Source organism: Condylostylus longicornis, unplaced genomic scaffold (assembly GCF_029603195.1).
Source record: "Condylostylus longicornis isolate FDR11 unplaced genomic scaffold, ASM2960319v2 ptg000010l, whole genome shotgun sequence".
Lineage (NCBI taxonomy): Eukaryota > Metazoa > Arthropoda > Insecta > Diptera > Dolichopodidae > Condylostylus > Condylostylus longicornis.
Window position 1 is genome coordinate 22,599,332 of NW_026577979.1, and position 25,797 is coordinate 22,625,128.

The 25,797-nt window shown below is 22.3% G+C and overlaps 1 protein-coding gene across 10 annotated transcripts in view; it reads right to left on the bottom strand.

Annotated features, from left to right (window-relative positions):
- Positions 1-25,797, bottom strand: part of LOC129619114 (disintegrin and metalloproteinase domain-containing protein 11) — a 417,704-nt gene that overhangs the window by 30,214 nt on the left and 361,693 nt on the right. For 6 of the 10 annotated variants that reach the window (XR_008697842.1, XM_055534200.1, XM_055534205.1 and 3 more), the window contains exon 17: positions 16,260-16,295. The exons of the other annotated variants lie outside the window; for them this stretch is intronic. Coding sequence is in view for 5 of the 6 variants with exons in the window: in XM_055534200.1 (XP_055390175.1) it covers positions 16,260-16,295 (36 nt within the window). In the remaining variant the exon portion in view is untranslated. The remainder of the gene's footprint in view (positions 1-16,259; positions 16,296-25,797) is intronic. 10 annotated transcript variants of the gene reach the window in all.

Sequence of the window (25,797 nt, forward strand, 5' to 3'; positions counted from 1 at the left end):
GCCAAATATACATTTTTGCGTGTATAAAGAGAAATAACCAACCGATTTCATTGAAATTTAATATTTAAATTCTTCGAATTAAAACAATGAACATATAAATATTTTGGAAAGATTAGGGCTCGAAAACTGATCTGCGGGCCGATTTTACATTTTTTACCATATCTACGGAACGAATTGATGGAATTTCTTGAAATTTGATATTTGAGTTCTGGTTGTTACCGAAACTAACTGGTGAGCATTTCAGTCAATTCGGGTAGCACAAAGCGAAACTCTGCTAAGAGCCAAATTTACATTTTTCTCGGTATGTTAACTATAAGCTTCCTAATGTCCTAAAAATTGGAAAGAAGTATTTAACAGACATTTTTATAATATTCGGTAACACTTTCACTTAACTAGACAATACACATTGCGGTCGGTTATGTGGTGACCACATCAGATCTTTTTATAATTTTTTTTCAAATTGTTTTATATGATGAATCGCATATTTAAAGTTTAAGATCGATACAGTTTGTAGAAGTTAAGTAATGGTTTGTTTTGTCGCAATAATTCTTTTCTCTTCCTCTTCCAAGGTATTGCCTCTTAAAATTAGCGAAAATTTCTATTTTCAGTTTTCTGTTTTTACGAATTTCTATAAAAGCAGACACTAACGTTAAATATTGTTTCATCAAAAATATAATTACTTACCTTAACTTATCTATTGTATTAACGTTTATTTTTATTTTGGTATATCCATGAAAAAAATTTCAATTCCCTAGTTAGGTATGTATTCAAATTTTAGTATATAAACACAATAAAAAGGGTCTTTAAAATAATGATGAATTTACTGTGCTAAATAAGTAACTTTTCCGCGTTACTTCAGTAAATATGTTTGATGGCACAAGGATGCGTTTAATAACGAAATTTGGATTTTTTATCTTGGAGCATAGATAATTTTTCGTATGGCATAGGATGATGCCAAACGGAAGAGCAAATAAGTACATTTTCTTTTAACAAAGTTTTAATGGCAACTTGAAAAGTTTATTGTTTGGTTTTTATTAATTGTTAACATTTTTTCACTAGGTCAAAAATTAAAAAAATTTGCTGTTTTGTAATTAGTTATCGTGTCGTAAAAATACGAAAAAAAGTAGTTCCCTTTTTTAGTTGTTTTATTTTTCTCGAGCAGTTAATACCGAAAAATTGAACAACAAAACTCTATACTTTTTTATATTAGAGCAAGAACACAATATAACGAAAATTATCGCACTTTCCAGAATTAACTAAAAGTAAATAAATAAGTTATTTGCATATCACATAATGCAAATTTATTGATTTGTCTTTAAGAGTGAATGAATTTTATATATAACAATTTAAATATAAATGTTAAATTAAAATATAATTAACTACTCTACGAGTATTTCTGAAATATTCAATCCAATTTTATTTTTTATATTATGTTAAATGACATTCTGTTTAACATGTATACGAAATTGTATTCACTTCACTCATAAAATGTTTTTGGTCCATAATTACAATTTCATAAATATTATAAATATATATGTCTATACGTATATGAATGGTTGAATGGACAAATAAAATTTACAAAATGTAAGTATATTTATGATATACTTGTGCATACATAAAACTTCTTTAGTACTTTGCAATATACAAATATGCTATATAAATAATACGAGTGTATATGAACGTAAAAAAATCCTTTTTTTTTTGTTGCTTAAAAAGTCGTAAATTTAATTTTACATCACCATTAGTTAGATTGCATTTAAGTACATTCATCTGTTGGGATATGAAAACTATGAAAAATAAAAAAAGTGGAATACTGTGGAAGGACATTTTTATTCAATTAAATTTCATTGAGTATCCTCTATCTGTAACAAAATCATTCAGTCAAAATAATTGTATTTAACTTTAAAAGTGAATGTAGTTTAGGACTTGCCGCCAGATAGTAAAATATTAAATTAAAAAATTAATTTTTAATATGTTTCTATTTCCTGCTCTAATTTTTCAAATTGAAATATCGTTCCATATTAGCGATATTTATAATATTTTAGATTGCAGGCCAAAAATACTTCAGAAAAAAACTTTAAAAGTACTTATATCTACAGATCTACTTATGTACATATATATTATAAGTTTTAAACGGCAAAATGTTAAGTTTCAAAAATAAGTTTAAAGTGAAAGAAATGTTAGTACAAATTGAAGACATTACATAAAAGTGCTGTTAAACGCTGTTTAATGTGAAAGTTTAAACATGTTGTCTTTTATTAATATGATTGACTGTAGAGCGTAAACTGTGGAGTAGGTTTACCAAACATATAGGATATACTTGCGAATAAATATGCGTTTTGAAAATCAATAGATTATAATACGGAAACAGAAAATTGTGCTGCTCAAAATTGTATTAGTTAAATAAAAATATTTAAAAACAATTAATAGGCATTCAAGTTATTCCAACAAGTAGGTAAGTAACCGTAAGTACTCCATCATTAGGAAGATTGTAACCGTAAATGGAATGTAATTCAAACAGGTCTATTAGTTTTTGTACTTGAATTAATAAGAGAAATCTTGTAAGTTTTTTTTTGAAAAATGTTGAGAGTAAATAATTTAGCGTAAATATTAATTCGATGATAAAGGAGAAAAGGAATCTCAAATTTTAAATTTAACTTTCATGGAGTAACGCTTCTTTTTATCATATAGAAAAACTTAAATAGGCTTGTTTGAATAAAATTTTTAGAAAACTTCTTTAATGATAGGCAAATAAAAGATATTTCCAAGTTAATTAGATATTTGAACACAATTTTTCCTAAATTGATTTGCAGTGAATTAAAAACTTTAACAAAAGTAGCATATTTAGGGTTTCATCACTAATAGAATTATTGGCTGAAATTCTGAACAATTAAAGTTTTTGATTAACTTGTTATATTACATAATTTAACTTGTTATATGTTATGATCGATTATTTCATAATACTAATGAAACATGCCAGAAATTGATAATCTTATTAGGTAAACGTTCATTTTATAATTTAATAGAAGTTTAAAAATAATCAATCCGCATTTTGAATAATGCATAAATATTAGTATGTCAATTGTGATTATGCTGTCACAAAAGTTTAATTTAATGCATACGTCATAAAGATATTTGCTATTTGGAAAACCAAAATGTCTGAAGTGATTTGCAAATTATCAAACTTTTGATATACTTAAAAACGATCGCAGGTATATTTATTATAGAATTCAAAACGATTTAGTTTGGAGAACTTAAAATAATAGTAATAAAATTATTATTTTCTGAACTTTCAAATTTCTGATTGATAGTAAAATTTTAAAATTTGGTTGCATATTGCAAGTGTTTTTGGGTTTAATTCTACAATTTTTCCAAAATAAAATAAAATAGAGATGGTAACCATTTTGTATAATCCCATATTTTTGTATATTGTAAGTATGACACATGTAAAGTGGAAATAAATACAATATTTTTTTTTTGTAATTTCATTTTTAAATGTGAATTACAATAAAAGAAAGATGGAAGTGGAACGATATGAATCGTAAAGCATAATGTCAACATTTAGCATGAATTTTGTCTTTTCTTTATGTGTGTTTCTTTCTTTTTTTTATTGGTATATTGTAAAAATTGGATTGTTATAAAATTCATATTAAAATTGTTATATTAATATATAAAAATCATTTCCCTTGTCTCTATACATGTTATTTATTTATTGATACTACATTTATATTATCGGTGTGTTTTTTTCTTTTTATTTTTTGGTAGGTTAAAATATATTTGTTAATATAAACACCTACATTCGATTATATTTTGAATGCTTGTATGTAACATTTTCAGAACGTTTTTCCAAAATTTTGGAAAAATTATTAAAAATAGTTCCGTCTGTTCGTATATTTGTTGGTTTGTTCAAAAACTTTTTTCACGCTTTGTATGGAAATTTTGTATAATAATTTAGTTCTTGGTTAGAAACTAATTTCTCTAAAGCCTTCGAAACCATTTATTAAAACATTTTAAACCTTCGAACACGAAAAAATTTTTTTACGATCTTCAAACAAGGGAAGGGGAATAAGAGAAAACGGATATTGAAATTAGCTGCCTTTATCTTTCGCTCTTTTAGATACGGCTTGAAATGATAGCGACAAGAGATTTTAGAGTTCAAGGCCCCATATTTAGAAAAGAAATACTTAGAGAAAAATCTTAGTTCAAATATTTTGCGGTGAAAGACCATAGATAAATACAAAAAAAACATTTATCTTGAATCATATTTTTTAAAATTTTGAAATAAGAAAATTTTTTTCTACCTCGTTTTTTTTTTTTAAATTTCTGTCACACATAATTACCAAAATATAAATTTTTAGACACTTATTACTTTCAAGGTGTGAGTATTGTCGAATTTCTTTAAGGCAAAGAATAAAAACGCTTTCTAATTACTAAATACAAAGATATGTGTTTTCAATTCATAAATTTGTTTCTGTGCAAATCCCTTTTTCAATTCTTAACATTCCTCCTATAAGTATACAAAAAAGTATATAATTAGAGAATAATTTAAAAATTTTTCAATTTTCAAAAAAAAAAAATGCTTGATTTACTTAAATTTTTTAGAGAAAACGTGCTATTCTGGAAACTATTCGTTTGATCTGATTTTCTTTTTTTGTATAACAGTATGAACATAATATATTTTCGTGTATACATATATATATGTATACATCATGTACATCAATGTGTAATAATATAAATGAACATAGCGCTGATAACATCTGAAGTATTTTCCATTTTCATTTAATCTCAATTATTTGAAACGAAATTGAGTTTTCCTATTTTGAAAGGAAAGAGAAAATAACAGCAAAAGAAAAGGAATAAAAAAGTGAAAGGAAGCACAATGTAAAAAAAATAACAACAACGAAGAGAATAAAAATAAAATGTTTTTCTGAAAATTCTGTAAAAAATGTATCATCGAGAGCTATTGTTTGAAGGAGACAAGACTCCATAATTGTGGATAGTAAAATGAGAGGGTGAACCAAGTGTTTCTAGAATAAACATGGTGGTATAGAAAAACGTTAGGCGCGCCATTGTGCAAAGTCAATTTTGATCTGAGCGAAAAAATCTTGCAATTGAATTAACAAAATTTGGGACAAAAATGTTACACAGATTTTCTTTATGACAAAACGTGACAAAATTTCAATAATTATAGGTTGACCAAACCTTGCTTGAGATTAAGTATTTGAAAACAAAAATATTCGAATTATATTAAGTTTTGATCCTTTTCTTTCATTTAGCTCTTTTTAAGAGCATTTATCTTTCTAGGCTTGGTGCTATATGTCCTCAGTATAGTGAATAAGTTGTCTTCATGATTATTTTCTAAAATCTAAACTTAATTACATTTTTAAAAGAAATTTTAAAAATATTTTTGAATTATTATATGAACTTCCGCATCACTAAATTTATGTATAAAATTTTTATATGTACATATATACCTATATGTATATTTACATTTTAAGTACCTATGTACACATATATATAAAATAAATTTACTTGAGTTTATTCATCAAATTAATGTTGCTCTCTTTCTTTAGACACATTTTTTTCTACAGTTTTCTCCTTCTTTCTATGCTATTTTTATCTAGCGTTTAAAATACGAAGGTAGATATTTTATGCTCAAAAATATGATTATCAACATTGAATTAATGAGAAAGAATTGAGTTAACTGTAAATATAATTTTCATTATTATTATTCTTTTGTAATTTATTTTCAATATTTGCTTTTGAAATTACTTACAATATCATTTAATTTTAATATAATTTTTTTTTCCTAATAAAATTTAAATTAAAGATTCCTGATTTAAAAGTAAATAGAGAATAAAAATAGCTACTCTATGCTAAAAAAATAATTATTCCAATACTTAAATTTGTAATACAATATAAAAATTTCGACAATTTATATTTTAATTACGTGATTGATTAACAGAGGGAACAAAGTTGGCTTGTTCAGTATAAGATTGTTTGGTTCGTAGGCGTAGTAGAATAATTTTCCATTTAAAGCATAAGAAAATTGCTCTAATAACTCTTTACTTAACGGATCCGTATTAACTTCTACTTCGGACCAAATCTTTTGTTTAAAGTATAGCACATATAAAAACATGTTATTGAATGTATTTGAATTATAAAAGAATTTTTTTAGAACAAATTAATCGACTAGTAAAACATATTATTCTTCTATTACAATGGTATAGAAGTAAATTGGGAATCTATTAATTTTTTCTTTCTGTTTAAATCTAAGAAATTTTTTTTTAACTTTAAAATTTAAATTTTCTTGTTCACTTAAAAATTATATACTAAAGTAATATGACAGATCATTTTTAAAACGTATAAATGAAACAATAAAGAATGTTAATATAGAATTACTTTTGCACAATTCTTTACCTAAAATAGTTTTAAATATAAAAATTTCAATGAAAGATTCAAATTTCAGAAATGATACAAAGTGTTATTTTAAGCATATTTCTCCCAAAATTATGACGAATAATTATGTTCTTTAGAATAAATTTTACTCATATCCTGACATGAAAATGCAATTATTTATAAAAATTACTATGCCGAAACAGAAAATAATTTGAATAAAAATCTTTGTATCAAACCCCATTTGTACTATAATATACGAGTAATGTGGAATGAATTTCTATTAGAATAAAAATATAACAGTAATCTTTCTTTATCCAATAATTTTCGCTTTTGCCTTAACTACGAATACAGTTAAGCTTAATTTTTATTAATGTACATTTTTTGAAATTAACTACTTTAACATTTCTGGTAACAAAATCATTTTTATATGGAAAAGTAAATATTTATTTTCAATTTTAAGAAAAAGTTTTGGTTTCAATCTGTTAAAGTAAATGAATATTTCTATAAGCACAAAATCAAAACGGATTGATTTGCGCGCCTATTCGATAGAAGAAATCTATGTATGTAGTACTAAATCTATGGTACATTGAGAAGTTTAGTATGTTTAACTTGTATAATTTATAATAATTTTTATTCATATTAACATACAATTAAAATTGCAAATTTTTTTATTATAAAAATTTAATTAAAACAGTTAAATAACTTTGTTTCACTTTTCCTTTTTCAAATAATTTATAATATTTTTGCTTTTAAAATATTGTTTCTATAAACTTAAAAATTTCAATAAATTCTCAAAAATTTTAATCTTTAAGTTGCATGTAATACAATTATACAAATATAACAGATTTAAATATATGAGCAAAAGAAAAATTAAAACAATTAAATATCATAAATTTAAATTAACATCAATTTTTATTAAAAAGAAAAAAACAACTGTATTGTATACACAATTCTTTTGATTACATTATACCCTGTGAGAAGCATAGTAATAATAATCATAATAGTGTATATACGTACTTATGTATAATATTTTTGTATACACACAGACATATTTTAATATATTGAAAAATATTTATGTTTCGAAGTATTTCAACGTCAATTTAAAATCAATATAAAATAAAAGTTCATTATTTTGATTTTCTTTAACAAAAAACAAAAAATTAAAAACTGGCAAAAAGATTTTAACACACACAAATATAAAAATTACAATTATTTATTTCATGAAATATAAATATACAATAATATATCGTTATATAAACATGAATTAAATTATTTTTTGAAATAAAAAATAAAATCAAACATTCTATATGTATATATTTATATTATATGTATATAATTTATGTAAACAGGTAAATATAAAACTTTATATATACATATATATATTTATCATTTTTTGTTGTTTTTGTAAATAAATTTTATTAATTTTTATGATGACGAATCATGCAATCAAGATAAAATAATAATTTCTTGTAATTATAATGAATTACATTATGTACCTACTATCATCAGTATAAAAGTATATTGAAATCGTATTAAATACATAAAAAGGTCATTAAAAACAAAAAATAAATAAATATGTACGTATGTATTTCGACATTCAGGGAATTTGATTAATTTCGTTAATATGTGTATGCAATGACATTCTATAATTTACTCAGTTTCAATATAAAATTAAAGATAAGCGAATATACATATTACAAGTATGCATAATAAAATGCATAATAATTTATTACGCATTTATTATTAAAATTACAATCATGTGCAAAAGTATATGTACACACGAATATGATTTATACGATTTGTTTTTGAAATATTATGTAAAATTAATAATGAATAATAATAATGAAACACATTCTGAAGGTTGGTAGCTCAGAATCATCACAAAATAATAAAAATTTATGGCGTAAAAAATATTGTAGACACGAAGCAAAGTTATTGTTTTCTGTTTATAATGGTTTGATTACCGGTACATTATGTTACTTTATCCATTCTTTTACTCAGTTCTTTATTTTTTCAAAAAAAAATATTTGAAATATGGTGAGCAAAATAAAAAATGTGGTAAGGAAACTAATGAAATAACGGTATTGTGTATATATTATATATATACTGTCGGATGCCTTTTTCGAAATGATATGGTGAGTCCTTCAAAATAGATGTGAGTTTACTCAATAAACTCTTCTGTTATGTTAATCAAATTTAAGATACGTTATTCTTCCAAATTTTAGATGTGCAATAACTTAGAGGAATGATTAAGCAAATAAATATTGGTTTTTAACTCACTCCTAAATGTTAGATGCACGATAAAGCAAATATATATTTCTCCTTGTGACCCGAAATATAGAGTATTAAAAAGACGATTTGGACAATTTGAAATTTTAACTAACAATTCATTCTCATATTATATAAAAACTTTAAACTTATTTGAACGGTTCTTTTTTCCAGGCTGGAAAAAAATCAATTTCTAAAGCAATATATTTCCTATTCATTGCTGTAAATGAAAATTTTTACTATAATAAAATATGAATATTCTTCGTTTTAGCGTTGAAAATGAAAAAGCGACTCTAATTACTTTGATTAGAACAATTATTAATAATTTTAAGATCGTTTACATAACAACAAGTATATATAGTTTTTCTTTAGCTAAACTGATTGTACAAAAGCAAGATTTATATTTAAAATATGGTACATATCGTATGCAACATAATGATACAAGAGTTTAGATTATTAGATTCAGAAAATTATAACACTTTCAGTGGAACGGCAGTCATTCCTGCAATGTTTCGCAATGAGAAGTAATTTTCAATATAAATCACAGAAATTTATACAATTATTGGATTAGGAGAAAAAACATATACATAAAAATTCGTTCCTCATTGATAACAGTAACCCATTTATTCCTTGTTCCGGTAACTTTTCTGCAATGAATAAAATTGGTTTCGTAAGGAGTGCATAAAACAAATTTCTGTTGTTCCTAACAAAATTTAATCAAAGCCATAAATTTCTTTGTTTTAATTATAGCACAAATTTTAAATTGAAAAAGCATGAGGTAAAAGTTTAAATAAAAATTATATAATTTAATATTGTTAACCGGTCGTATAGCGCGAAAACTGAATTGACATTTAAATTGAAATTTTCTATTTCAACATTTTAAATAGATAGAAAATAGCAAAATTATAGAAATTTTGTTAATTAAGATTATTAACAGAATTTGTTTTTTAGCTTTTAAAACATAAAAGGTACAGTATTTTAACTTCTCGCTATTTTGAATTCGTAAAATATTTTACACATTATTGCTGCCATATGATTAAATTAAAAAAAATTTCGATTTGTTCACTGCTCGTAAAAAATTTTTATATTAAAATAAATATAAGAGTTTTGATTTATTTTTTTATTCTCAAAATTAATTCGTTTTATTGAAAAGAAGCGCATATAAATAATATGATGGCATCACACTTTTATATTATTGCTATATAAGCACGTACTATACGAAAAACAAATTACAGAGTTTCCATTCATATTCAATTAAAAATAATTTTAGACAGTTATTGCGTTCTGGTTTCAGTTTAACAATATTTAATTGATGGCCTTTGCAGCGTGGAAAATAAAATAAAAAATTATATTTTTATGATTGGGCGAATATTACAATGTTACAATAAAATAATTTAAAGGTAAAGGACGACGTTTTTACAAAGATAGAAACGGGAGAAAAAAGGATTATTGCGTAATAGTTTTTGTATTTTTTTATTTTTTTCGTTATTAATTTAATTTGTTTTTTTGTTCATTTTTTATGTTTTATTGAAAAGCGCTGTATTAATTGAGTTGATTTTTTTTATATTCTATTAATAAACTTTTGTTATTGAAAAGTTTTTTCCATGTTTTTTTCGTAATGCTTTAAAGATTACTAACCGTGACAAAATTTATTCGAAATTTTTCATAATAATTTCCTATTCAAATATTATGGATTAAAAAGGGTTTTTATATTATTTTCCATTCTTCATTGTATGTTTTATTTTAAGTATAAATTGAAAAGTAAAAATAATTGCTTTTAATTTATATTATAAAAAAAAACAAGAAGCAGGAGAAAAAAAAGAATTAAAAAATGCTTTTTTATTTTATTTTTAAATAATCTTTTAGTTAGAGGAATTTACTAAAGTGTATAAATATGAGGTTTTCATGACTATTGTAGGATCGTCGTAAATTTAAAATTATTGTCGCATTATTAGAAAAGTTTTGATAATTTGAATATTTTAAGGCCAATTGTTAATCATATCGGAAAATGATAAGAGTTGTTTCGAAAAATTTTTTAATAAAATGAGTTTTCGTTCGGATTCGTATAAAATAAAAAGAGAAAAACAGGAACTTACGTACTTAGAAAAATTCTCTAGTGCGAAAATATACTGACATAAAACTAATTTTGACTATTTGCGTTGAATTTTTGTGTAAAAAATCGGTATTAGTTAAGAAAGTTAGCAAGAATGAGTTTTTTTTAAAATTATTTATATATCATTGAGTTTTGTTTCTCAAAACTTTGGTATGTAAAAAGGAATTTTATAAACTTCTGTGAAAGTATTTGTTAATTCTCAAATGTGTAATTGGCTGAATACATATGTATATTTCCATATAAGTTGTTGTTATTTTCCCGAGAATGTGATGCAAAAGAGGAATCGTTTACAAGCGCCCTCATTCGCTAGTAATTTATGGAATAAAAAATACATGTACTTATATATGCAGTTGAATGCAACGATGTCAAAAAAAGTATTTGCATTGAATTTTTCGTCTTAAAGTTATCCAAGAACTGAAATATGAGGCTTGTTAAAAGAATGTGTCTTTATATTTAGAAGAATTTCGTATAAACTTGAAAAGCTTATATAATAGCTTTAGAAGGTCCTTGTTTATTTGAAGTCTCATACGTATTATGTACGAAAAATAAATTTTCTTATGGATTTCATTTAAAAGTTCGATTGTATGAGGACAAAAAATAATTGAAAGGATTATTCAATATAAATTTATATTAATATATATACATAATATGCTTATGTACGGTTATAATACATTAGATAAAACTTGAATTTAATTAATTATACGACCTCTCATAAGTTGAAGTTTAAAAAAATAATTATTGTAACATTTTATATAAAATCTCAAAAAAAAAAAAAATATTTGTTCACATGTATGAGATAAGCTAAGAACTTATTTTTAAAATAAATCAGTGATGCTCAATGAAAATTTTGACTCTGAAAAGTACACAAATTTTTTTTCCACACTATCTTTTAAAAAATTACCGAAATTTAATTTACGATCAAAGCAATAATAATTTTTAGAAAAACTAATATTTTTTCCATTTGGGAGCAAGTTTTATATTATTGAATCTTATTCAATATTTATGTATATTACAAATCTAATAATATTAAGATTTTAGAAAGTTTTATAACTCAACTTATACAGTTAGAAAAGTTGAACCATTTTTTCTTTACGATCATAAACAATGTCACTTTCTGTTATTTACATAAAAGGTAAAAATTTCTCTGTTACTTAACAGATATTTAACGATCATTTCGACTGAATAAAGAAGCTGAGTATAACAGTTTTGTTTGGACAATAAGCTTTTAAAAAAGCTAATGTTATATTTTTCAATTAATAATTCAAATTTTAATTGAAAATTGCCTTTTTAAAACCTTAATTTCTCGAAATACTAAATCTTAATTTAGTAGAATATTTTGATTTTAATATGAATATAATATTTGGTATAAAGAACAAATATATTGTAGTTCATGTTGAATTTTATTTGATAATTCATTATCAATGAATAATTGCTAAATAATCAAATGATTAAAAATATAATTGCAAAAAATTTGAATAATTTCGGAAATAATATGAGCATTAATTTATGTAAATGTTAAATACATTCTGCTCTAATAGAATTATTTAATTATTTATTTTATTATTTATTATGCAGTAAATTGAGAATTATACAGAAATATTATTTTATAAATTCAGTCACAATATTGAATTTACCTCAACAATATTTTCATATTTTATTTAAAAATATTTATTTTTTGTCAAATTACAATTAACAGTTCACTATCATCTTCAGTTACTCTTTGTGCATTTTGACGACACAAATTTTGAATTGTAATTGTTAATTCTATTTTTTTTAATCTTTCCTTTTTTTTTTAAATTGAGCCTGATTTGTATATTGCAATATTTTTTGAAATACAAAAATGAGGAATAGTTTTTAGGCATAGGGCTGCAAATTTTTTAATATGAATTTGCTATTCAAGTAGGAAATTGGTGAAACTTAAAGAGTGATTCAAGATGGTTTTTGTTTAATGAAATTTTATAGCTTCTTTGTAGATTATTTGGTAAAAATTTCAGGATTAATTTTTTAAAGCGAATGCGCCTCGTTTGGCTCTTTCATGTGATTTTGGAAGTTCTTATTAATTTCGAAAATTAACATACTCAAACACAAGTTTATAAGCTATGTTAACCTCTGAATTTTCGAGATTATTGAAATTTATCAAAACAAGATTTCATGTACGTTTTTTATTTGGTTAGATACATAAGTGAGATTGCCCGTAATAAATATAGAATTTCCATGAAGCTCTATTTTTTTCGTTCCGTTTTTATGAAATCTATTTTTAAATTTATAATTTTCGAAATAAATTTGTTTAAGGCTTTATTATTTTAATTAATAGAAGTGAAAAGGAAAATAATTTTTTTTTCATTTCGAGCATTAAAGTTTTGCGAATCAATGAAAATAAAGTGATTTATACTGATTTTTTATTTTAATTTTATAATTTTGTACTTAATTTTATTGTAAAAACATTGACAAGCGATGAATTGGAAAATGTTATATGGATTAATTAAAAATAAAAGTAATTATTATATAATTATACAAGCTGCCTTTTACACACTGTATCTTAATCATATTCATAATTGTTCATAATAAAAATTTTTTAAAAAATATTTATTATTTGCTTATTCAATAACATACTTGTGTTATAATAAAATAATTGTTCATTTACATATTATTTAGTTTTGTATAAGTACGACGTTATGTATTTATATTTTTGTTATTCTATAAGCCAACTTAATGTTATTACGGAAATTCTAATTCATAATTATTTCTGTTTATGTTTTTTAATTAACTTGTATTTTTTAAATAATATTGTCAATATTATTTAGGTCTAATACTTCATTGTAGTCGTTTAGTAATTAAACTGTTATTTCATCAACTTTCTATCAATCAAGTTGGAGCAGTTAATTATTTTAGTTCCTTCATAAGTGACCATACCTAAAATTATATTTGAATACTGATTAGAAGTATATTTTATTATTTGACGTGTAAGGGATATTGGATTAAGCCATATTGCAAATGATTGTGGCTTAAACAAAAATAGGTCTTGTATAAAAACTGCATCCAATTTGAAAACATCTAGACTTGTATTTTTTTTTCAGGTCATAAATGTGTTTAGTATGTCATACGTATGTAAATATGTATTAGACCACTAAACCATTTCATTTTTTTTCCATTTGTCTTATAATCTTCTGAGAACAAAAAATTGTGTTCGTAAGTCCCAGGTCAAATTGCTTAAAAATTTAAAGATGCGTGTACAACACTCGGATTTATTTGTAACACTTTCGCTTGTAGGTCATGTTAAAATAATAAACTATAGTTGTTGTGTTGAACTATAACTATTTTAATTATTTTAATTATTACTAACTATAATCAGCAATATACTCCATTTAAATTGTGTTGCTGAAAAGAGTTTCACTAATAAATGCTAAAAGTTGTGTTGCATGATGATAAAATTTCACTAATTAATACTTTTATGCATTACTCTCAGAAACATGTTACTATTTCTTTTTCCTATTAGTTTGTTACTGTCAATCAGTCCTGTAATCAAATGTGGATAAGTTAAGAGATCATAGATAATGCTAGATAACATATACAACTTGAAAAATTGCTATAAAAATACAGAAAACCTTTGCTTGATATTGAAATTTCATAGTCGGCGGAAGCTTATAAGGTCCATAAGCCACTTTTATATTATAAGTTTTATAGGTTTGATATGATACTCTTTCCTTTTAGCATATATGCTTTTTTCTATATCTCATTACGATACCGAAATAAAGAGTATCGAGTTTGGTCTATACCCCTCATTTTTTCATATTTTTGATTCTTATGTGCAGAAAATATGCTTTTTTTTTTGATGAAGGTTTTTTGATTCTGTATGAAAAAATTAGAAAAAATTTAAGTTTTTCTCGCGTGCTTCATTTAAAAAATAACGTATGTAATGTAATTAAGCATTGGCAGTAGATCAAAGACCTTTGAAAATTCCTTTTTGTATAATAACATAAGAAATCTTATATGAAAAAGCTTATATAGTGTCATACGACATTAGAGCTTTAAATTAATAGAATAGATGTGGCAAATTTTTGACTCCTTATCCTGATTGTATTGACATTATTAAAATTATTCAAAAGTTTAAGTTGTCAATATTCCAAAAAGTTTGTAAAAATTTGGTGTATATATCACTTATAGTTACGATTTTATTTTATATTTGAGTTCAAAATTTTTAAATATATATTAATAGCTTTGTTAATATTTAATAATAACTGATATGAAAAACTTCACATAATTCAATAACATTACCCATAACAGTATTGCCCATAACAACATTACCCATATTAATTTACTGAACATTTTTAAAATTCTATTGCAATGCTATTTTACTACTTTTGAGAAAGAGATTTTTATTGAATTTTACACATATCATAGAATATGGAGCAATTGCAAAAATTAAAGATATTACAAATTTTGAATATTTTAAATACTATAAGGGTCCTGAGGATCAAATTTAAAATTAATAACTAAAAATAATTAATTTATAAACATTAAAAGTAACTTTATTTATAAAAACCCTATCAGGTAGTTTTTTTTAATTTACTACAAAACTTTCTTTTTCAATATTCCCAGTTAGGTGGGCGTAACATATGAAGCCAATAAGAATTTCGTCGACGATTTTTTTCCATACTTTTTGCACATCGGTACCAAATTAATACCAAAAAATTCAAAACATTAAGATATGACCGATTATTAATAATAACCAGAAGTTCTCTATTCATATAATATGAAAAGAATGATGCACCTGGGAGTAATTTAAACACAAGAGTGAAAGTTAACCAAATAAATATTAAATATTAAGGATTTGACATACAAATATAAAGCGATCTATCAAGATGAATTTGAATAATTCTTCCTATTTTACTTAGAAGAAAATAATAACCATTGCAATAACTGTTTAAAATTTTATAACAATATGAATACTTTACGTTTACCATTTAGGGGAAATTTAGAAACTAGATTTAATTTTCATTGCAGCAATTATAAATTTCAGGAGTCATTTACTATTATTTAATATACTAATGTCTGAACACTATGATATTTGAGTTTATATTAATAAAATTAAAATAAAAAAACAATAGTGTCGTGAATTTATTTGATTAAAAAAAGAAAACCAAAAATTAAATTTAAAGTTCGATTATTATCCATGACTGTTTATGCAATGTAACATGTAAAATATGATGTTATACTTTACCTATACAAACAATTGTTTTTTTTTTTGTAACTTAATTAAATTTTATGTTTATATGTAAAATATGAATTGATTTTATTAATTTTTATTTTAAATTAAAAATTTTAATTGTTCATTTAAAACATTTTTTAAATGAATTATTTTTTTTTTTGTTTGAAGGATCATCTACTCAAGGATCGACAAGAGGAAATTTTGATATTTGTTGCTTCAGAAATAATTAAAAAAAAAAATAATAATCTATATAAGTATATGTAAACATACCTTGTTATTATATCAAAAATGTTGCAGACAAAATCTCTAATGACGTCACATTTAAAGTTTAATTTTTTGCAAATTATCAGAATTTTGGGTACGGGTTACCATAAAAATGACGTAAAAATTAAAATAGTTTTTGAAGTATACACAAAAAAAAAAGAACGGAAAACACATGTAAATTAAAATAAAATTCAATTTAAAATACCTGTGATGATAAATTATTTATGTGATTATTAAATTATAATTATTTAAATTATTTAAATTTTTAATAATTTTTTAAATTTTTGTAATTTATTATTTTCTTTTGTAATTCATTTTGAAGTTATCATCATAAATATCTCGATATTTTAATAATCGCTCGTTATATTTTATAAATGCAATATTTAAGAGAATTTGCAGAGCATTGTGATTACTGATGTGTGTAGTAGTAGCAATAGTAGCATTAAATTTTGTAGTAGTAGCAGTAGCAGCAAATTTACATAAAACGTTGCGGTTCAGGTTCTCATTATTATTATAAAATATGTTGAATTTAATTTTTCTATAAATCAATGTTGCCGTTTCAGTTGAATTGTAATCTTAAATTTGATTGCATTTGGTTCATTGTAGTAGTTATCATATTTTTTATTTATGTATTTTATTTGAATTTTTTTTGACGCTTCTGCAGATTTTACGCTGATTATATTTTTTTTTTGTATTTTTAATTTTTTTGTTAATTTCACTCATATGTATTCAACTTTTGCATTAAAATATGTATATTTATTGGCTTTATTTTTTTTCCTTTTTTTTCTATAGAAATCTTTGGTTTTTGTATTCAATAAAAAAAAGTATTTTAAGATTTTCAAAAAAAAATTAAAACTTTTAAAGTGTATAGTTGGGATGAGAAAAATTTATTAAATTCAGAAAATTTGGGTATTTCTATAAATAATAATATTGGAAAGGTTGTTGTATGATTTTTACATAAGAATTGACGAGGGCGTATTTAAGGCGTTCGTTCTTTAAATATGTAGGTGAATAAAAAAAAATATATAAAGGTTTTTGGTTGTGGTTGCTTTTTTTATTTAATTTTTTTTTTTAATATTTTTATTTATTTGAGATAAAGTCACAAATTTTAATTTTATAATTATTTTACTTTTTTTTAATAATTTTAACCAAATTTTATTTTGAATATTTCATATACAAATTTCATTTGCAAAATTTTGAAAATTTAATTATATAACACGGGTTGCAGTAAATAAAGTAAAGCAACTTTTTGAATATGAATTTTTCATATATTTTAATGTAAATTTTAATATTTTGGTCTTGTGGTATGGGGGGGATAATGAATATTTTTAATTAATTTTTTTTTTGAATTAAATTTTGTAGGGTGAATCATTTTTAATTTTTGTTTTAAAATTTTTAATTAATTTTCAAATTCAATTAATAATCTAAAATTTCTCTCAATATAAAAAATTTTATACCCAACACCCTTTTAATTTAATTCAATTAAATTAAAATTAAATGATTTTTCGATAGGGCATCAAATAACTACTAAATGAATGCGTTTTAATTTATGATGTAAAACTTTCCTAATCAACCGTCTTTTTATGTACATATTTTGTTAGAGAGACGGCAAGTCATGAGAGATATTGATTAAAAACATTAAGGGAAAGCAAAAATTTCTTACAAACGTCATTGAAAAAAAAATAAAGAATAATGGTTTTTTATTCATTTATTAATTTAAAAATAATTTATTTAAATAAATTATTTTTGAGAGACATAAAATAGTTAATTTATGTTTTTTATTTTATTTTTTTATGTTTTTTTCAACAACTAGAAATATTCTGCCCAATGCTTTTATTCATATGACTCAAATATAAAAATATTAAAAAATTTAGGAATTTAAAATGTGTGACAATTGTTTTACAGATTTAAAAACAATGAATGGTAATATAATTTGCATTGATGAAGGATATTTTTTTGTTGTTAAATTAAAGTCATGAGAATGAAATTTTTTAAAAACATCTACATTGCAAGAATCATATATGTGGTCACACAGTTAAATTTAGCTGATTTGCTTTCTGGTCCTTTGTTGTTCATTTTTATTTTAATTCTTATTTTAATATTTTAGTATTGTAGAACAAATTTTGGTATTGTAAAATAAATTTTTATTTTTTTTTCTAATTTGCAATTATTAAGTGAAAGGTAGAAAAGCTGGTTTAGTATTAATATTTACTATCATAAATAATTTTATAAGTTTTAAAAGTTTTTTGTCCTTATACATAATGTAAAATCGAATGTAAAATTATTATTAAAACAATTGATTAAATCTAATAATAATTTTACTTTCGAAATTTAATTAATTTAAGCTATTTTTGGGTCCCTTATTTTAATTTAAATTTTAGAAATATTGTTGAAAGTATTCAGAATTAATGATGATTATTGGAAAAGATTATTATTTCATGTGATAGTGAATGTGTACTGTAAATATTTTAAAAATTTTATCATAAACACAAGTCATTTATATGATTTGGTTTGGGTTTACAATAATAATAAATTAAAGTTTTACAATAAGTATTACTATCACTATCCCTTTTTGATTCAGTTTCAAAATAAGTCCTATTATGATTTAAGTAACATCATTTTCATAATTTTTATTAACACTACTTGAGAGAAGCGCATTTTGAAAATGAAACTAGTTTTAGTATAGTCAAAAAATTTAATTTAAATTTTCAAATGGTAAGAGTTGCATTACAAATTTGTAAATTTTTTCATATGTGGTTATAAACTACTGAAAAACTCATTATTTTACTTTTTCAAGGTGTTTATTTCCAGTTCTGAATTCTAAAGAATATCCCCTATTGTTTGATATCCAATTAACAAATTTAGTGTTTTAAGTTACTAAGTAATAAGAGAAAATTCTATAAAAAACTTTATTTTTCTTGATTTTTAATAAGGAATATTTAAACTATATATACATTTAGGATAAAAGTGTGAAAATCTTAAGTATTTATTTAAGGTAAGGTAATATTTTTTTTAAATTATGCATTTAATTATTCATTATTTTTATTTATGAACAAGTAAAATAAAGTGATTTAATTTTAAAGATCCTAAAATTTAATAAAAGTTTTTAATTAGTGTAGTTTCAAGTGAAATCTGTATTGATTTATAATAAGAATGGAACAAAGTAAATATTTGATTGGAAAAATTTTGTGTTTAAAAGCTATAGATACAAATATTATGAATTAAATTAAGTTAAACAATAGTCATTATTATATATACTCTGATTAAATTTTTTTTATTTATAATATGCAAATTACAATTAATTTGTTTGTTTAAAAATCAATTGATGCATCTAAGTTTGGTATTAAAATTTTATTTTTAAATTTGAAAGCATGAGATTATTTACTTGTTATTGTGTTATTTACAATGGTTTAACCTTTTTTCTTATAAATAATTTAAAAGTGGGGGAAACCTGAAATTCGAAGGAATTGCGATATTGGTAATACGGGTTATAGTTTATTGTCAATTTAAAATAATTTTATTTTCCATTTAAATGCAAAAAAAAAAAAATTGAAATTTTGTGCTTCGAAAACAGAAATCTTAGCCATTAGATTTATTTATTTATTTTAAAGTTTTAAACTCTAGTTTACTAAAGCTTCATCTTTATTTTATCATAAATATACGAATTTTGGGTGCATTTTAACTAATTTTAGAAAAGCTACTTATAAGCCTAAAATTTATTTGCGGTTGCTATAATTTTGTTAGCCTATATTAACAAAATATTATTTTTGATTTTTTCATAGTTATAGGTTAAACTCAAATTTAAATTTGACGTTTAAAAACATAGATACTTCAACATAGTATGGGACACAACGCACAAGAATTATATTTTTTTTTTCAAAGAATTAAATTTTCTTTCAATTCGGTTTCATTTATTGTAACATTATCTAAAATAACGTATTGTGAGTATAACTAATAAGCATCTACAATTTTGTAAAAAAAAAAAATAAACTCAAATATTAATAACTGCTTGTTGCAATTTAGACCATTTGGACGACTTTCTCCCATCTGGTTTGAAAAACACACTATATATTTACAATTTTAACGTGAAAAGCGTTTTAATAGGTATTAGGGTTTTAATATTTTTATTAATCAATATATTTGAAAAATATCGTTTTTAACAATTGAAAATATTTTTGTGCACATTTTTATATTTTTAAGTATTTTATTTAAATAATTTTTTATATTTAAAAAAAAAAAATTGGGATGATCACTAATCTAAGTGTAACAATATATGTAATTCTAAAAAGTGTCCTAAAAATCCGAAAGCTCTGGGAATTAATTAAAAAACAACGTTTCGACGCAGGAAATTAGGATTTTTATATACACAACGTTTTGAAAGTTTATTAGTTTTACACAAATTAAAAAAAAAAAATATAATGTATAAATACAATATATAGTAACACGTATGCACATCAGTATTATATATTTTCTATAGTAATTATAATAATTTTTACTAAAATAAAAATGTAAAATATTAAATTATAACATATACGTAAAACGTTAAATTAAAATAAGTAAAACATAACATGTTTCTTCTATAATATTTAAAATAAAAATAATTGTACAAAATGATCTTATAACACTTTAAAAAATCACCCCTTCCTTCTTTTTTTATTATTTCATATTGAGATTAGGTTAGAGAATTTGTTTTGTATCAAAAGAGTAATAGTTTGCCTATTTTTAAACATCAAGATGATCATATAATATTTTCGTTTGACAGAAAACAAGTATATAACGATGTTTCTTTCAGAATATTGGGTATAAGTCAGAAATTTATCAAAAATATTTAATGAGAGTTTAATATGAATAATATTTAATGAATCATCATAGAGTTAACTTAAAAAATGCACAGTTTGAATATTACTTTACTATCATGTTAAATGTTTGTAAAAAATAACTAAAGCTTTTACTATTTTTTTAAATAACGATTTGACAATTGAGTAAACATTTTATCGTTTGTTTTATTGTCTTTTAGAAAAAAATTATTTTTTAACAATTAAATTATATGATTGATTGATTTAATGAACAATTTGAATTTAATTGGATAGATTGTAAAGCATTTATTATTTTGAAGACAAATTTCTAAAAGAAGAAATTACGTTTTTTAACTTTTTGAATGAAACTAAGAAAATTAAGCTTCAAAAATATTTTTTAATTAATGATAATATTTAAGGATATAATTGAAAGGATAACCCATTATAGAGATAGTAATAATGATGTTTTTAATTTTAAAAAAACAATGTGACATTTTTTATACATATATTTCGAATCAATAATAAATTTGAATATCTTAGGGAAAATTTTGTGTTTGTACGGCAATTATATTTGACGATTAACTAAATATATTTACACTTTTATCTCTTCATTTTATTAATCTTGTATAATTCGATAATTTCTCAATAGTAAAAATTTCTTAAAAAAAATATTTTTATTTCAATTTCACACTATAAAAATCTTATCATTTTATAGCAAAAGCCATTCTTTGTTTATTGTTTTTTTAATATTTTAAAGCGTATGGCTTGGAAATTATCTCTCATTTTCTTTTTCGAAGATGTTTTAAATATTATTTAGCATAATGAATTAAACATTATGCTTTATACATCCAAAAACCGTCTTACATTATAACTAAATATTATTGTAGGTGCCTAAACAATAAGCTTTAATTTATATCACTTGATTAAAAATTAAAAAAAAATAATAAAAACTTTTCAAAGAATTCATTTTTTTTTATTAAAAATTTTTGAAATAATTTTGTATTTCTCGAAGATTTTATAATTTTTAACTAATATTATTTAATTTTTAATTTTGTGCAATATAAAAAACAAAATAATACATTTTGTACAACTAAAAGTGTGTGTATAAACAAAAGAATTCTTTAGGTTTTTCTGAAAAAAGAAATAAAAAAAGAACAAAATAAATAAATAAAAAGTAAAAAATTCGAAAAAATTAAAATAAAATTTTTTAGTACATTCAAAACAAAGTTAATTGCTAATTATGTAAATTTAATTGTAAAGTTCAAAATAAGAAAGTTTGTGTATTAATTATATTTTTTTTTTATAAATTAACAAGCTTGGTATAAGAGCATTTAGCAAAATTCACAAGTGTTTTACACAGTATATATAAGAATACATGTACATGCAGAGCTCAAATTCGTATTCATACATATAATATGTATTATGTAATAATATACACTACGAAATTTTTTTAGATAATACTACATACATTTAGATATATATGTACAGACATACAAATAAATATATATATATATATATATATATATATACATATATGCAAAAATATGTAACTATAGATAGTGTTCTATTATATGTGAAATAAGCAATATTCATTTATATAAAATTGTATATCAATATAATTTTTGATTATATATTATGTATTTTATTGGATATAGTCAGGGGTTTTCATTATAAAAAATTTACAAAGGTAAAAATAAATAATCGTTAAGGGTGTAATATATAATTTTTCCTTATAATATACGAACATTTCATATATTGATTGGACAAACAGGTCAAATAAAAATATTCAAGAATTCGTTTTAAAAGAAAATTATAACCATATATATATACAAAATAATATAATTATGGTAACTGAAATGGATTAAACTCTTTTAATATTGTAATTTTTGTTAAACTGTTACAGTTTAAATTGTTGTAAGAATTAAAAAGTAACCCCCATAATTTGTAATCTGAATATTATTATATAAATAAATTTACTATATTAAATTTACAAAATTATATAATGCAATAATAAATTTCGTAAACAATATATTTGAATTGTATATACCTTAAATTAATAAGGCAATGTTTAAACCAAAACTAATATTAAAACTAATATTAGTATTAAAATATTTGGTTAGTTCTGCACACTTTTCAAAATGATAACCCCCAATATATTACAAATATTAAGGTTAAAAAAATTTATTCATTAAGCAAAGAGAGTATTAGTATATATATATATATATATATATAGTTATGTTTACTATTTTAGTTTAAATGTATTTGTAATGCCTAACTAACACAACCAAAATCAAAAAGAAATAGAAAAAAAGAAAAAAATCATTTTTTTTGTTTTTTTTTTTTTAATAATTTATATATATGTATACATATATATATATATTTTTAAAAAATTCTCAATAATTGTCATTTTTCCAAAAAGATTTGTCGTCATTTTCGTATGACTTTAAAAATCAAAGTTTGTAACTCGTATTGTAAAATTTTGCTTCCATAACATTAAAGGAAAAACGTATATGTATAAAAAAAAATTAAAATAGTTTTTATTTTAAAAATTTAAGAATATTTATAAGTAATTAAAAAAAAATATATAATAATTTATATATATATATATATTTCTTATTATCTCATTCCTTTGCGTTTAATTTAATTTAATAAGTGAAAATTAATTTTTTGAAAATTTACATTTCCTAATTTCATATACAGCGTGAAGTTTTTTTATTTATATTCAAAAATAAACTATGTAGATACTATAGTGAATATAATATAGACGTTATTTTATAAGTAAATTTATAATTTAAAACGAAAAAAATAATCGGAAAACATAAATCATACATAAATTTTTATGTACATGAGTTGAAGTTTTTTTGTTTTTAAATTTAAATAATAATTAAAAAATTATATAGTAAAATTAACAAAACACAAGGTTCACATTTAATAAATATTTACAAAATAAAATTAAAAACTAAAAATTAAAAATCATAATTTTAAAATCTTACATCGTAGAATAGGTGATATACAAATACATACGTAGCAGCAATTGTTTTTATTAATTTTTATGATTTGAATCACATAATATAGTGTAAAATTTTATTTTAAGCGAAAACACAGTATTCTTTTCGATATATTCGTAATATATGTAATTAAAAAATGCTTTAAAATATTTAAAAATTAATTTGAATAGAATGAAAATTTTAGGGCAGACCCAATATTTTGAAATATCAACAAGAAAACTGATTTTAAATATTAGCGTTTCTGTTTCGCAAGACCGCTAAGTTGTATATAAATTACTATACGTTTAATTAACTTATCGTTTTCTAACGTTTGATTAACTTATCGTTCACTAAAGTAAATATTGAACAAGTGAATATACTTTTTTTCTAAAAATTTAAGTTATTGCCAATATTTGTTCAAAAATTATATTAAGCAATAAACAGTAGTTGCATGCATTTAGAATAAGAACAAAAATAATAAGAAGAACTAAAAGAGAAATTGATTTCGGTATCCTGACTTAAATTCGACTTAAGGAAAATATTGATATTTTCATGGAAAAACATTTACTATAAGTATTTGTTTTATATAAATTCGGAAAAACCTTAGAGTTGCTGAAAAATAAAAAGCCGAATTTTGCTAGATTTTAGAGGCGATAATTTGGAAGGGAAGGTGGTGAACCTTGTTAAAAACCTTTTGAAACTTTGCTTACCCGAAAATTTAATCAATTTATTATGTAATTAGATACATGTAAAATTTGCTCAATTTTAATCACATTTCGGATGTTTTTAAAAACTTATAATGTTCAATTTTAACTGAAATGATTTAGGTGGAACTTGAAATACATGTTAAATGAAAGATAGCCTGGAAGACCACTAACAATAGTTTATTTAAATTTTTTTTAACATGGAAAAATGCATTTCCGTTGAAATGTTAATATGTGAAATACGATGAATTTATAACACCTGCCTTCCATAGCTTCGAGATGAAAAAATTTCAAAAAATCTCTGGCTGTAAATCTTTAGTAGGCAATAATTTCAAGAGCGGATGGAAAACTTTGTTTTTAACATAGAACAATTTGCTGTTGAAACTAAAATTTTTTGTCTGTTGTTTTGAAAATAAGTTTAAAGACGAGCAAACCCATAGACAGATGTGGGGGGAAAATGAAATGAACCTTTTTTTTATTTAATTAAAAATTTCTATGATAAATAGAATATTTTTCACTTAAGAAGATTTATGTTCGTACAGAGAACTTTTCACAAAAACAAAAAAATAAAAGAAAGTGCTTATCAATTTTATTTGATTTGTCCATTCGGTTTGTTTACAAATCTTTTACACCTTTAGGATAGAAAACGAAAAAAAATTTTTTAAATACATATATTTCAGAAACTGCAAGTAGTTGTAAATTTCTACAAAAGCAAAAAGCTAACGGTAAATGTCATTCCATTAAAAAATAAAATTATTTATCTTGCCTTACTTAATCGTAGAATTTGACCGATTACGTATGTTTAAGATATTTTAAATTTATTTGTTCTCATCCCAAATATATGCAAATATCTAAATATATGCTTTGGTGTATTGCCAAAACTATTTTAAGGAGTGATCATGTTTCTCGCTATTTTACTCACCAAGCGAGAAGAGAGTGTATAATATAATTTTTGAGCGAGAAGAATTTTTCAAAATTGAATTCACATTGTTTTTGTAAGTTATAACATTCTGTCAATTAAAAAAAAAGATCAATTAGAAAAATGAAATATTCATTA